The sequence below is a fragment of the Pristis pectinata genome, chromosome 26, assembly GCF_009764475.1.
Source record: "Pristis pectinata isolate sPriPec2 chromosome 26, sPriPec2.1.pri, whole genome shotgun sequence".
Taxonomy (NCBI): Eukaryota; Metazoa; Chordata; class Chondrichthyes; order Rhinopristiformes; family Pristidae; genus Pristis; species Pristis pectinata.
In genome coordinates this window covers 13,337,832-13,352,459 of record NC_067430.1, presented here as the reverse complement: position 1 = coordinate 13,352,459, position 14,628 = coordinate 13,337,832, and the positions used below count along the sequence as shown (strand labels likewise).

The following is a 14,628-nucleotide window of genomic DNA, read 5'->3' as shown; positions in this document are numbered from 1 at the left end:
GACAGGAGGGATCACAGAGAGGAGGAGAGGTGTGCGTAAGGGTTGAGGTTGGAGTAAGTAGCAGAGACCAAAGCCAGGGAGGCCTTTCAGGGCACTTTTTCTTGTGAGTTGGGCGAGGGGTGGGGGGAGGTTGGTGGGCAGAATGATTCATTGGGGAAACACTGCTGATGTCCTGGAAAATCAGTTCTCTCCTGGATCTGACAATTCCCACCTTTTATGCTGCCAAGTTTCACAGCAAACCTGTTAGCAGGGATATTAAATCAACCCACTCTTAGTCTGAAAGTCTGAAACACTGAGTCTCATTTAAATATCAAAAGTACCAATCTGCCAAGTGAGTAATTAGACCCGTGTGTGTGTGTGTGTGTGTGTGTGTGTGTGTGTGTGTGTGTGCGTGCGTGCATGCGTGCGTGCGTGCGTGTGGGCGTGCGTGCGTGCTTTGGGGGAGGGGTTTCCATTTTTGACCACCCCTCTCCCTGCCCACCATTCCACCCACCTTAGTGGTTGAAATGACCTCTCCAGGCACATTGACAAAGTTCCACATGAAGGGTGATGGTTAAACTGAATGTTGTGGTGATTCAGTGTAAACACTCGAAATTAATGGGAAACCAGCTGTGGACAGAGGGCATCGACTCCCTGCTGGGTGAGTTATGTCAGTGAGGTGGGGAGGGGAGAGGTCAGCAGGATGGTGAGGGTACCTGAATGGACTTAGTGCTGTGACCACCGTTTCTCATGTAACTACCTGACTTTGACTCTGGAACTCAGCATAATGAGGTTACATCAGTTGATGATACTGAACGGGAAAGTGTTGAAGTCGTCACAGGAATTATAGTCATGTGGACAAATTTGGTTTTCGGGCAGCTCAGTGGCAGTGATCGGCCATTGCACGGTACAGCAAAGAGGAAGAAAAAACAGTGACTCCCTGAAAGCTGGAGATGAAAGATACCTAGGAATTCTAGAGACACAAGAGACTGCAGATACTGACCTTGGAAGTCTAGGTAGGATTGACACTACAGATGTCACTGAATTAACAAAAAATGTACAACTATCAGGCCCAAGTTAAATATAAATATGAGGAGTTTGTCAGATTATGCCAAGCAAATACAAAGTTGTTGAAGCAGGGAAGGAAGAACACGTCGGGCTTTTCTACCTACCTGAGTTGTTCCAGGTCTTTCTCGTAACTTCCCAACAGTTCGTCTTTCCTCGCCAACTGAGTCTTCAGCTGATTGATGCGGCCGTTCAGCAGCTCCACATCCCTCTGCCGGGCTTTCCCAAGCTTCTCCCTCTCGTCCTGCGGAACATGCTTCAGTGACAGTGAGCCTGACAGCTCCTTCACGTTGAGGAGGCATGAAAGAGCCTTCACCAGATCGAGGTACTGCAGGTGGGAAAGGGAAAAGCTGAGAAATGCTTCAGCTGGAGGCTGAGTGTCCAACTACATGGAAAGCTAGTGATGAGGTTTAAGAAGCAATCGAAAAGGCTTGGGGAGTGTTGGCCTTGATCTTGTGGGGGTCGGTCAAACAGGGTTTGATAAGATTCTGTTGGATACTGATTCACCAGAATGACTGGTGAGCTGAATGGATTAAATTGTAAGTAGAGGTTGCACAAACTTGATTTTTGTGCCTGTGTTTTGAAGGTTGAAGGGTAATGTCATTGAGCTGTTATATCTGTCAGGAGGAATTTATAGAAGAATCCAGAACAAGAGGCCACCAAGTACGGGCTAGATAATTCAGAAGCAAAATTATGAAGGTCTTTATATGAAAAGGATAGTGGCAATCTCAAATTCCCTCCTCCAAAAAGATGTAGGTGTTGCAACAAGTGAAATGTTCCAGACTGAGATGAAGGACCTTTTGATTGGTAGGGATATCAAGTTGCAGGCATCAAAGTTGAAACCAGATCCAACATAAATTTAAAACAGGCCCAGGGGTCCCAAGATGTTTGCCGCTGTTGCTATCTTCTACTCTATTGGAGTACAACTCCTCCCTGTTGAGGCAAAGATGGGCCCACCTCAATCTCAAGGCTTTACGCTTACATATTCCAAGGAACCTGTCAATAATTCGTGCAAGGCTTAGATCATGGAAAGCAACTGGCCTGGGGTGACAGTGAAGGTGAGAGGTTTGGAGAGATACTTTGTACTTTTGTTCGATTTTCATTGTGAACACAGGAGTCTAAGGAATCTTTTCCTCAGATTATAGATCTTCAGGAGAGAGTCTACAATGGATTGTGAGGGTGATGGAGATTGTATATTAATAATCTGCTGAAGGAGGTGGTTACTGTTATAATGTTCAGAAAGAACATTAATGAACTCCCATGTCTCATTAAAGCTGATACTAATTTTTAAAACAAGAACGACTTAATGTCACTTCCATATTTCTTGTAAAAGCAAATAGTACAAAATGTCAGCTGTGGTTCAGTAAGAGGTTGTGGGCTCAACTTCTACTCCAGCTGCTGGACCAGACTGACGCTCCAGTGCACTTCAGAGGAGATGCTGCCACTTGGTAATTTTATCTTCTTAAGTGGAAGCAAAAGATTCCACAGCACCATTTCAAAGAGAAATAGAGGAGTTATCCTTGGTGTTTAAGCCAATAGTTATGCCTCATCAGGATCACAAAAAAAACCAGATTATCTGGTCATTATCACATTACTGTTTATCAATGAACTATCTGCATTTTAAAAACACCTCATTGGTTCTAAAATAATGAAAGGTGCATTGTGTCTTCATGTCTCTTCCTTTTGTGTGGGATATTCACTGATAATATTGTCACAGAATTGTCCCAAAAAGCTGGGAGCTCCTCTAATACTTGAGAAATGGTGGGAATGGCACTGGATCCACACAACACATACAGTTACTACAGGAAGTGCAAGCATGGTCACCGATAAACTCTGAGGAGCCAATGTTAAATACCCCTTTTTGGTCTGATGCCTTCAAATGTAACGTCATCTCAATCGAATACAACCACAGGATATAGCACTTCAGAATCAGGGTGTGCTGTAAAGATGGAGGATGACCACACTGAGGGTTTGTGAGTAGCTCAGAACCAATCTTATAATACAATTCACCGACCCACAGAATGCAACAAAAAGTACTTCATTTGAAGATGGTGTAGCTTCTTGAAACAGCATAACACAAATATCTACATACCGTCCTCTCGCTAAGGTCCAGAGCCTCAGACGTTTCCAACAATGCTGTCCTCTCGATGGAAGCATCAGAAAGGGCAAAAGAGTTACCGTGTTGCTTCTACAATGGATAGAGGAATGAGAACACACGTGAGTTTTACAGAGAACTGCATACCACCTGCAGCACAGGAACAAACCAGCCAGCCTGACTGTTTTATACTGATGTTATAAGCAAAAAATAAAGTTACACGGGTGACCTGAGTATAGCGTAAGGGGATTGAATTTCTCAAAAAAAATATGCTGTGCGCTTAATGGGCCAAGGCTTGGGAGTAGCGAATTTGTCTCTGAATCGGGGGGTTATGAGCTTGAGACTGGAGTACAAAGTTACTTCACTGCCACAGTGATGGTGTGCTGTCAGATGTGGTGAACCTCAGAAAAACAGGTGGCCAGGCTTTTGAAACATTGTTACGTGTGGGATTTTGCTGTGCAGCCACACCTCTGACTTTTCAACTGCGATCACACCTCAAATGAACCCCATTTTAGGAGGTTCTGAGGTGGTGTAAACTATCTTTTATTGAGCGGAGACCATGAATCTTGTCCAGGGATGAAGGACTTCATTTCCATGGATGGGCTGGAGAAGCTGGGTTGTTCTCCCCCGAGCGGAGAAGGTTGCCAGATGATTTTGTAGCTTCAAACTCATTAAGGATCTTGGAAAAGTGAATAAAGAGAAAGTGCTTCTTATGGCAGAAGGTAGTAAACCATAGGATGCAGATTTAAGATGATCGGGAAAAGATTCAGGATGACAAATTTCTTCATGCAGCAAGGAATCTTACACTGTAGAGAGGCAGGGAAGCACTGAGTTGCCACTTTCAAAAGAGAATGTCAGAGCTATGGGGAAAGTGGGGAATGGGGCTGAATGGATTGCTTCCACTGACAGGCATGGACTAACTAGGTCAAATGGCTCCTTTCTGTGCTGAATAAATCTGATTTGTGTTGTGCAATGCCACTGAAAGTGCACAGTACCAGAAGTAAATGTAAAACCACATGGGGAAACGTTATAAGTGATGCTAGACCCCTAAGGAGCACTTCACTTTGGAGCTTCAAGCCCAGTGGGACATGAGTCACTGAAAGTTAACTTGTAGGTACAGCAAGCAGGTAAATGGTTCGTTGGCCTTTACTGCAAAGAGAATTTGAGTACAAGAATACTCAGTTATATAGGGACCTGGTGAGACTGCTCTTGGACTACAATAATGCACAGGTCTAGTCTTCCTACCAATGGAAGGTTGTAGTTAAGGACGGATGGAGCACAGCAGAGGAGCACCAGACTGAGGCCTGGGATGGGGTGTTTGCCCTTTGAGAAGATCTTAATTAGGCTAGAGTTTAGAAGTGATCTCATTGAAACAGACACAATTCTAGAGCTTGGCAGGCCAGATGCAGGGCTGTTGCTTCCCTCAGCTGGGTTATCAAGAACCAATGTCACAGTCCCAAAATAACGGGTCAGCCATTTATTCTGTAAACCCTGCTCCTCTGTACCAGTGTAAGTATCCTGGGGATCATATAGTTGCAGTTTGCATCTTGTGCCTTCTTCACAAGAACCACAAGATGCAAACTACCAGGATATAATCCCCAGGATATTTACACCGCAAATTTAAATCTGGCCAGTCACATTATCACTAGGGTAGATAGCTAATTAACTGGGAATAGACTCTATTTGTGTAGAAATAAGTACCTGTTAAATGTATTAACTTTGACATTCTGGTAATCCCTTTACTTTTTAATCCCACTTACAGTCAATATAGATGAGCTCCACTGGTTCTGATTAATCAGGTGTAAAGCCAACTTTATATTTTCGCTGTGTTTTTATTTGCCTGCAATTTATTATATCTATCCAAAGTAAAATGCACCCCTGTAAATTATATTATCTATCTGAATGTTTAATGTTGCTGAAGCTCTAATTCCCTATTAGCTGCTTTGACATCACCTTGTAAATCATGCCCCCTTGTGGTTATGCAGTGAATACCAAAACAGGCACCAAGGTGGGAGGGATGAAGACAATCCAACATCAGTAACGTTCGACATTTGCAAGAGAAAATATAAAATGGAGAAGTTGCCTGTTGTGAAGAGGTGAAGGAAGGGGTGGAGAAGAGTAATCAGAGCAAGCTCCTGGATTTATTTAAAAGAAAGACTTTTTTAAAAAATTGTGCTTTTCAGAAATGTTCAAAAGTGTTTCATAAGAGATGAATAATGTGCAGAGATTGTTATTATGTCGAATATCGGATAGCTATTTTATACATGGCACCATTAATAAATACTAATGGTTCTGATGATATTGGTTGAAGCAGTTCTGTGTAGTGACTCATGTGTGTGATACAGGGAGTGTTTTATGTACTGACTGTCTACTGCACAGGGGGAGCTGTATAGTGATCAATGCTACACACAGGCAGTTGTATTTGGTAATAAATGTGTGGTAAATGGAGAGCTGTAGGTAGTGCATGATGTATTGCATGGTAGGAAGGAGTTGAATAAAGTGAGCAGTGTGCTGCACAGAGGGAGTTGTGTGTACTCAGCTCTATTGCAAAGAGGAGCAGCGAGTATGGAACAGAATGTTGTACGGGGGAACAGTATATCGTGAGCAGTGTGTTGGATAGCGGCAGCTGTAATAGTGAGCAGTGTGATGGATAGCGGCAGCTGTAATAGTGAGCAGTGTGTCGGATAGGAGCAGCTGTAATAGTGAGCAGTATGTCGGATAGGGGCAGCTGTAATGGTGAGCAGTGTGTCGGATAGGGGCAGCTGTAATAGTGAGCAGTGTGTCGGATAGGAGCAGCTGTAATAGTGAGCAGTATGTCGGATAGGGGCAGCTGTAATGGTGAGCAGTGTGTCGGATAGGGGCAGCTGTAATGGTGAGCAGTGTGTCGGATAGGGGCAGCTGTAATGGTGAGCAGTGTGTCGGATAGGGGCAGCTGTAATGGTGAGCAGTGTGTTGGATAGGGGCAGCTGTAATGGTGAGCAGCGTGTTGTATAGGGGCAGCTGTAATAGTGAGCAGTATGTTGCAGAAGAAAAGTTATATAGTCAGTGGTCTGTTGTACAGGGGTAACTGCAAATAGTGAGCAGAGCGTTGCACACTGGAACTGTATATAGTGGGCAGTGGGAGAACTGTAAAAGTGAGCAGAGTGTTGCATAGGTGAGATGTATAAAATGAGCACTATGTTGTATCGAGGCACTGTACATAGTGAACAATGCATTGCACAAGAGTAGCTGTCAGTAGTGAGTGGTGTTGCACAAGGGAGCTTTGCATAGTGACCTGTGTAGTATACAGGGGAGTTTTATAGAGAGAGTGGTGTTACACAGAGGGGCATGTACAGTATGTATTGAACAGTGTTACATGGTCTTTCCTATCTGGAATGGTGCAGCAGAGTGCATTGCACAGAGTGTTGTATAGGTGCCTCCTTTTGGGTACCCATTATATCAAATTGATCTCCCCATCCTTTGATCCCTTCCAGCAAATGCATGAGTGTTTCTTTTGTTCTGGCAAAAATTGAGCTCCTGGAGGAACTCAGTGGGTCAGACAGCATCTGTACAGGGAAACGGACAGTCGACGTTTTGGGTCGAGACCCTTCATCTGGACTGATGGACTAAAGGTGAGACAGCCAGCATAAACTGGTGAGGGGGAGGCATGGGGCAAGGGCTGGTGACAGGTGCATCCAGGTAACTGATTTCTACCCTTCCCTCCCCCTCCTGACCTCATCAGCCAATCAATCCCTCTTCAGTCGACTGTCCATTTCTCTCCACAGATGCTGCCTGCTCCTGCTGAGTTCCTCCACCTGCTTATTTGTTGCTCCAGATTCCAGCATCTGCAGTCTCCTGCCTCCTTTCTGTTCTCCTACGCTGTCCACTGACAATAACCTGTTTACGAGCCCAATAGACAATCCGACTACCTCGCTCCAACATCTGTGGAAGGCTTTGCAAGGAAGCACATTGTCGTGGTGGAAATTAGCCACCCACAACAGAGTGCTTACTGTGTCTGGCACGTGGGATGTTCTCGCACGGGGAGCCCTGACTCAGCAAAGTGGAAACAAAATCTGCCAGGACTCCAGCACTCAAGTGCTCTCCACGAGAGATCAGGAAACAGACTTCGGATGGGGAAAAAATGTGCTTCGCTGTGCTCCATTACTGAACAGCCTGCTGACACTCAACGTCAAGCTGCACATGAGGAATAGCCACTTAGCTGATGGGAGTGGAGTTTTTGGAACACTCACTCTCATTAACACAGTCAGCAGAGAAAGGCGCAAGACCTGCGCTGGGGATCATAAAATTAATACTGCTGTGATTTCGGTTTCATTTGAATTAGTAGTGGTGAAGGGGGTGGTGTTTACAGGTGTCATAAAAGAGAAAGACGGGATATTGGTTCAGATATAGAACAAGATGTGGTTGAACTACTATCTGAAGCAGAGTTTGATTTTTTTTACAGTGCTAGAATTCATCTAATCACGCACTATGACGTGAATTCCCTATTGCAGCTCTGGTACAATTTAACATATCTGTAAGAAAAATCCATTACTTAAGTAAATGACTGTACTTATGATGCAAAGTTAATGGGGTCTTTGAATGAAGAGCTTGCCACACCAGAGAACTCAGCAGCAATCAATCAATCAATGCAGTAAACTGCAAACATTTGCAAGCATTACCATTTTAGCTTCATCATTACTTTGCAAGGAGCTGCCAGGGGATTCGTTATTGCTGAGCATTCGCTGGATCTGCAAGTCCGTCAGCTCCTTCTTCAGAATCATCAAGTGCTGTAAGGCTTCTTCCTGGCTGGTTCCTGTCAGTGCCATGAGCACAAGATATTAGCAAATGAAATCTAAAACAAGACTATCACTGCTATTTTTAATTTCCCCTCCTCCCACTACAACTCCTGCAATGAAACTGAATGTCAGGTTTAGAGTTCAAGCAAATCTCCTGGCATCCTCGCTGGTATGCATGAGCTACCAGGCTTTTCTTAATCTTTCAATTCAAGTGCTTCCAAGCAGAGAAAGGAAGCTAGTAATGCTCGTGGTCGGAATGCAGAACAAAAACTCTCCTTTAAAATGGCCATGTTGGGAAAACAAGAAGCAGAAAGGAAGAGCATGGGTAGAGGGAGAGAAACTATAAGGTGAGAGCAAGACAGGGTTGGTACAGAGGCAAGGCCATGTGGAAATGTATAAGAGAAACCAGCAGAGAATGAGAGAGATACATAGAGAATGAAAGAGAGAGAGATATCACAGCTCTGATTTCTCCATATTATGGAAAGATGATTTAAAACAAAATAAGGAGATTCTGGTCTCTGAATGTAAGAGAGACGGCGGTACATACTAACACAGGCGGAGACATGTACTTACCTCAACCTATTGAAAGAACAGACTCTCATCCACGCCTTAATTTGACCATTCCAATGCATTTCTGAGTTTGACTGATTTTCCTCATTCTATTCTCCGTGAACTCGAGGTGATCCAGAGCTCTGCTTGCATGACCTGCTCCCATCAGTCACGCTGCACCTCAGCTTGCTGATCTACAACTGGCTCCTGATTAGGCAACACACTCTTTTAAAATTGTTGCACTGGCTTTTAAATCCTCCCATGGTCTTGCCTCTCCCTTTCACTGTACTCTCCACCCTCTTATGCTTCGAGATTTTCCTGCTCTTCTAATTCTGGCATCTTAATCACCCCCAAATGTCTGGATTTTCCTCCCGAAGCCCGTTCATCATTGCACCTCTCTTTCCCCTTCTAAGAGACTCCTTAAAACCTACAGTTAAAAACAGAAAGCTCTCAGCAGGTCAGTTGAGGTGTGGGCTCAATAAAAGAAGAGCTTATCAGAGCATGAATATCTAAACCATGCAGGGAAGGTCTCTGGTCTGCACCTAAACTCAGCAGGGACAACAGAGCATAGAACAACACAGCACAGGAGCAGGCCCTTCAGCCCACAATCTTGTGCCAAACTAATTAGACTCATAATTAAATGCCCAACTGAACTAATCCCTTCTGCCTACACAATGCCTAAATCCCTCCATTCTCTGCACATTCATCTGCCTATCTAAGAGCCTCTTAAACACCTCAATTGCCTCCACCACCACTCCTGGCAGCACATTCCAGGCACGCACCACTCTGTGTAAAAACCTTGCCCTACACATCTCCTTTGAACTTTCCCCCTCTCACCTTCAATGCATGCCCTCTACTATTAGGCATTTTGACCCTGGGAAAAAGGTACCGGCTGTCTACTCTATCTAGGCTTCTCATAATTTATAGACCTCTATCAGGTCTCCCCTCAGCCTCCGCTGCTCCAGAGAAAACAACCCAAGTTTATCCAACCTCTCTTTAGAGCACATGCCCTCTAATCCAGGCAGCATCCTGGTAAATCTCTTCTGCACCCTCTTCAAAGCCTTCACATCCTTCCTATGATGGGGCGACCAGAACTGAATGCAATACTCCAGATGCGGCCTAACCGGAGTTTTATACAGCTGGAACATAACTTCCTAACGCTTGAACTCAATGCCTCGACTAACAAATGCAAGCATGCCATATGCCTTCTTTACCACCCTATAAACTTGTGATAGTCAAAAGCATTTCCATAATGGAGGATGCTAGGGTTCACGCAGTTCATAGAGTCAAACAGAATGGGAATTGGCTCATCAGTAAACTGAGTCTGCACCAACCATCAAGCACTCATTTGTGTATTCTCCCCACATTCCCACCGAATCCCCACTAGATTCTACCACTCACCTACACATTAGAGGAAATTTACAGTGGTGAATTAACATACCAACCTGCATGTCTTTGGTATGCGGGAGGAGACCTACCCAGTCACAGGGAGAACATGGAAACTCCACGCAGACAGCACCAGAGTTCAGGATTGAACCTGGATCGCTGGAGCTGTTGATGGGGAGTGGGATAGATTTGGAGAGAGGGATGAAGTAATTGGTCAGGGTTTTCAGTCATAACATTGGAAATGACCATGCAGGGAAACACAGGTCAGCAACCATGTTCCCCACGTACAAACAACCTGCTGATTGCTGTGGTTCAGGCTCACACAAGGTCCACTTTTAGTGAGGCGCTGGAAGGCAGCAGTGTTTATGCAAATATAGACCAGCAACTAGCTTCAGATGAGGAGGAGAAGAAATAGTCATTACGAGGGCCCTCAGGAGCAGCAGCTTCCCCCAAGAGGGAGAGAAGTTATAATCAGACCAGAAAGGGGGCAGCCATCAGCTGAGGATTACTTTGAAACCGTGGTAAGCAGTTGAGGTTAAGGTTGATTGGATTGATGTGGACCTTGCTAAATGATGGCCTGTTTATTATTACAAAGGCAGCACTGACAGGCCCCAGAGGTCTGGGTAAATCATCCAGGGGCTCAGAAACGAAGCAGAGTCAGGTGTCAAGAACTTGTTTGAAAGAGTTAGTGAAGAGTAGCAGGCTGCTCGAGCTGGAGCTTCTGCAGTGATTTGTGCTTCCGAAGGTGTGACCCAAGGGAAATTAACTAATGCCCATCTTTTCTTTTCACTTCCAAGGTGAGGGTGGAGTCAGTGTAAAGGGCAGCATTGATAAGATGCAACTTAAACCTGCCTCTATGCTGTAGTTATCAAACAGTCTCAGGGCAGGTACAAAAATGAATTAGATATAGAACAAAGCTTCTTCTATACAAACTCTTCCCAATTCACTTTTCCCTTAATTTCTCTCTCCCCTGAGGTGTTGGGTCCTTCTGGGGCTCAATAGATGTCACGTGGGAGACAGGTTTTAGTGGCATTTAGATTTTTCATTGTAGAAATACCGTTGGCCTCAGAGATGGTTGAGGGGAGGGGAGGCAGGTATCACTAGGGATGGGATCGCTGAAACTGGTGCCCTGCTGCAGTGAGATGTGGACTAACATTTGTTTAACATGTGGAGCTCATGATTATCATCGACCGTGCAACTCGTGTTTGGTGTGCAACTTGCGTTTGTCACATACTGCGCAAATTCCACTCTGTTGCCAGGTCACCTTTATCACAAGACTTTCTTCAGTAAGTTCTTCATCAGCTTTGGGACACCTGTAGGTGAAGGGTTCTGTGTGTTGCAAATTTTTAACTTGTGGCACTGAGTTCAGGCAGGAAGCAGACAACAAGATTCTACCTCCACCGTAAAGGAGGACAAGGGTACCAGGAGCATGGAAACACCACCACCCCCAAGGTTCCCCCCACCAAGTCATAGCCGTTCCATCACCGCTGGGATTAATTCCTGGAAATCCCTATCCAATAGCACTATGGGAATACCTTCACCAGAAAGTTCAAGGGGTTGGGTCCCCAACATCTTCTCAAGGGCAATTATGGATGTGCAAAAATGCTGGCCCTGCAATGTATTTTTTTTAAATTGATGGATGGGAGATCCTGGCAACAGAGAGGTCTGCGAACAGGCTCACCTATGACTAGGCAGATAATGAGCGATTCAGGGGAACCGGAGAAAAGGGAATGGCTAATCTGTGGCATCGAGCAACAGCCACTCGGTTGCTATAAATGGCGACTGCCTTGGTGATATCTATGGTGGGCTCTGGTGAGCGAAAAAGCTTGAGTAAAAGCTGACAAATCCGTACTGGGAGTGTGAGCTTGTTCCAGAGCCTTTATCCTGGTTCGTAACTCAGCCAGTGCTTCACGCTGCCGCTGAATAACCTCCTCATGCCGGTGACCTTTGCACTGTGCGGCAACCATCGTAAGGTCAGAGTTCACCTTATCTTGCAACTAGATATTTGAACAGAGAAATCAACAATTTATTTTGTGCTCTGAACTGTGAGAAATCCCACTGTAAACACAAAGGAAAGGAATTAGACTTGAAAGTACACCAGTTGACAGCAGGATTTAATTATTACTGGAAACACTCAGCAGATCAGGCAGCAGCTGTGGAAAGTGAAACAGAGTTAACCTTTCTGGTCAAAGACCCTTCATATTTGCACAGATGCTGCCTGACCTGCTAATTGTTTCCAACAACTTTTTATTTTTGTTTCAGGTTTCCAGATCTAAAGTTTTTTGATTTTCATTTAACTTTTATTGACCTTCTGCATTTTATTTATTTCACATTTGAGGGTAATTTGTGCAAAAGATTGGGAGGTTGATGGGAGCAACGTATGATTGTGGTACAGACAGAGGGAGGTCAGATAGCTCTAACTGAATTGCAGATATCGAGATTTCTCCTTCTATTGGGAAAACTGCTTAAAGCTAATTTCCATTGGCAAAATACAACTTCTACAGGCAACTGTAAACTCCTTTCTCTAGAAATTTAAAGGCAGGTGGTCAGTTGCGATGTTCATGGCAGTTCAGCCAACCTTTCACTGACTAGAAAACTCACTTAAAGGTAAGCGACAGGTGAAAAGGCCTTGCACAATCAAAGGGCTTTCCGTCGTATGCTCTGCAATTGTGCAGCAAGGAAAGGTGATCAAATAACTTCTGGGCAGGGGTTGGGTATGTCAGGCTGTGGAGGAGAGAGGGTGATGGATGGGGCTGGGGGCAGGGAAGTGCCAGAGATCAATGATGGGGAGAACGATTACAGCCAATTGCTGGACATGGGGTCCAGGACGGGCAGGTGGAGGAGTAGAGGCCGATTGGAAGTGAGCTGATTGAGAACATAAGGAATAGAAACGGGAGTAGGCCATTCAGCCCCTCGTCTGTCTCACCATTCACTAAGGTCAAAGCTGATCGTTTACCTCAGCGCCAGTTTCATCCACTAACTCATTATCTGTGCTTCCATCAAGATCTGAAAACATATTGAACATACTGAGCCATTGAACTTCCATGGTTCTCTCGGATATTAAATTTCAAAGATTCACCACCCTCTTGTGTGAAGACATTTCTTCTTATCTCAGTCCTGAAGGCCGGACTCTTTATTTTGACACAGTGACACCTGGTCCTGGAGGAAACATAACTCCACATCTCATTACCCAAAGGCTCCTAACTACCAGATCACCTATGAACCCTTTCCCATTACACAATACTAGATTTAAAATAGCCTGTTCCTCAACATACTATCAAGAAAAGCATATATAAATTCAGCCACCATACTATTACTGCTAGCTTGGTTTGCCCAGTCTATATGTAGATTAGAGTTCCCCTTCATTGTTGTATTACTTTCATTACATGATTTAATTACCTGATTTATACTCTGCTTTACATTACTGTTTGGGGATTACATGCAACTCCCATCAATGTTTTCTGCTCTTTGCTCTTTCTTAGCTCCATCCAAAGTGAGTTTCAGAGCTAGGATCCTTCCTCTTTCCTGTCTTTAATCTCATTCTTTAATATTAGGGCTATCCTCCTCCTCTTCCAAGGTGCCCATCTCTTCTAAAGATTAACTATTTTAGAATATTTAATTCCTAACCTTGGCCATTTTACAACTATGTCTTTGTAATGGTTTTCAGACCATACTTATTTATTTCTATTTGTGTGATTAATGCACCTGCCTCATTATGATTGCTATTTGCATTCAGACAAAGAGCCTTCATTTTATTCTTTGTATCATTTTCCCTATTCTGAGTCTAATTGGAGGAATGCTCTGATGTTTGTGAGCTCTGCACCTTCCTGACAGATTATGGTTATCATGACCCATTTTGCAACACGGCACTATCACTCTCTCCTTGCTCATTAAATTACTCCTCGCCACAACTCATCCAACTACTATTGATTAGGTAAAGGACAGCCCAATTAAAGTGAAGCCTGTCCCAATTGAACTACTCCATTTCCCCAGTACTAGTACCAGTGCCCCATGAATTGAAATCCATTCCTGCTACACAGTCTTTCAGGCACACATTTAATTCTCTGATCTTATTAACTCTTCACCAATTTACACAAAGCTCAGGTAGTAGAACACCTTTCCTGTAGTTTGCTTTTTAAGGCTGCTCATATTCTTTCAGCAGAAACTCTTCCTTTGTCTGATCTATGTCATGGACCACATCAACTGGATCTTTCCACCCTCACTCCGTTTCTCTCTAGCTTGAGGAGATATCCTTAACCCCGGCACTGGGGATGCAACATAGCCTTTGGGAGTCACATTCATGGTGGCAAAAGACAGCATCCATGCCCTAACTAGACTTCAGTTAACTAGTTCTAGCTGGGAGACTGGACCACGGATCCAAATGCATGTGGGTCTCATAATTTCCTGGGAGATTAAGGCTATCACTTCTTTATCACTGCAATTTAAAACTACAAGGTTAACTTTATATCTAAACTAAAGCACTATATTTTTAAAGTACTTTCACCAGCCAAGGATCTGCCTGAGGTGGATTTCCAGAACTGGTAGGTCCCTTTAAGTAATACTGGAGCAGATCTCAGATGCACTGTGGGGCCATTAAGGTCTGCTTCTACATGGTTGCCTGGTGCCGGCCATGTGCGCATGGATAAAAATCTCCAAACTGGCATTCAGTAGGGCATTACACCCTGTTAGGCTGCACCACAGGTGTCCCAGCACCTCCATGCATTAGCATGAAGGACTGGAAAGGAAAATTTACAGACTTTGTGCAAACCTCAGGGACCT

At 44.3% G+C, this 14,628-nt stretch overlaps 1 protein-coding gene across 1 annotated transcript in view; it reads right to left on the bottom strand.

Moving 5' to 3' along the window:
* fhad1 (forkhead-associated (FHA) phosphopeptide binding domain 1) overlaps nucleotides 1-14,628 on the bottom strand; it is a 98,907-nt gene that overhangs the window by 18,722 nt on the left and 65,557 nt on the right. Inside the window, exons 24-27 of the mRNA XM_052038982.1 lie at nucleotides 11,702-11,846; nucleotides 7,798-7,931; nucleotides 3,137-3,232; nucleotides 1,152-1,372 (exon numbers count right to left, since the gene is read on the bottom strand). Coding sequence (XP_051894942.1) covers nucleotides 1,152-1,372; nucleotides 3,137-3,232; nucleotides 7,798-7,931; nucleotides 11,702-11,846 — 596 coding nt within the window. The remainder of the gene's footprint in view (nucleotides 1-1,151; nucleotides 1,373-3,136; nucleotides 3,233-7,797; nucleotides 7,932-11,701; nucleotides 11,847-14,628) is intronic.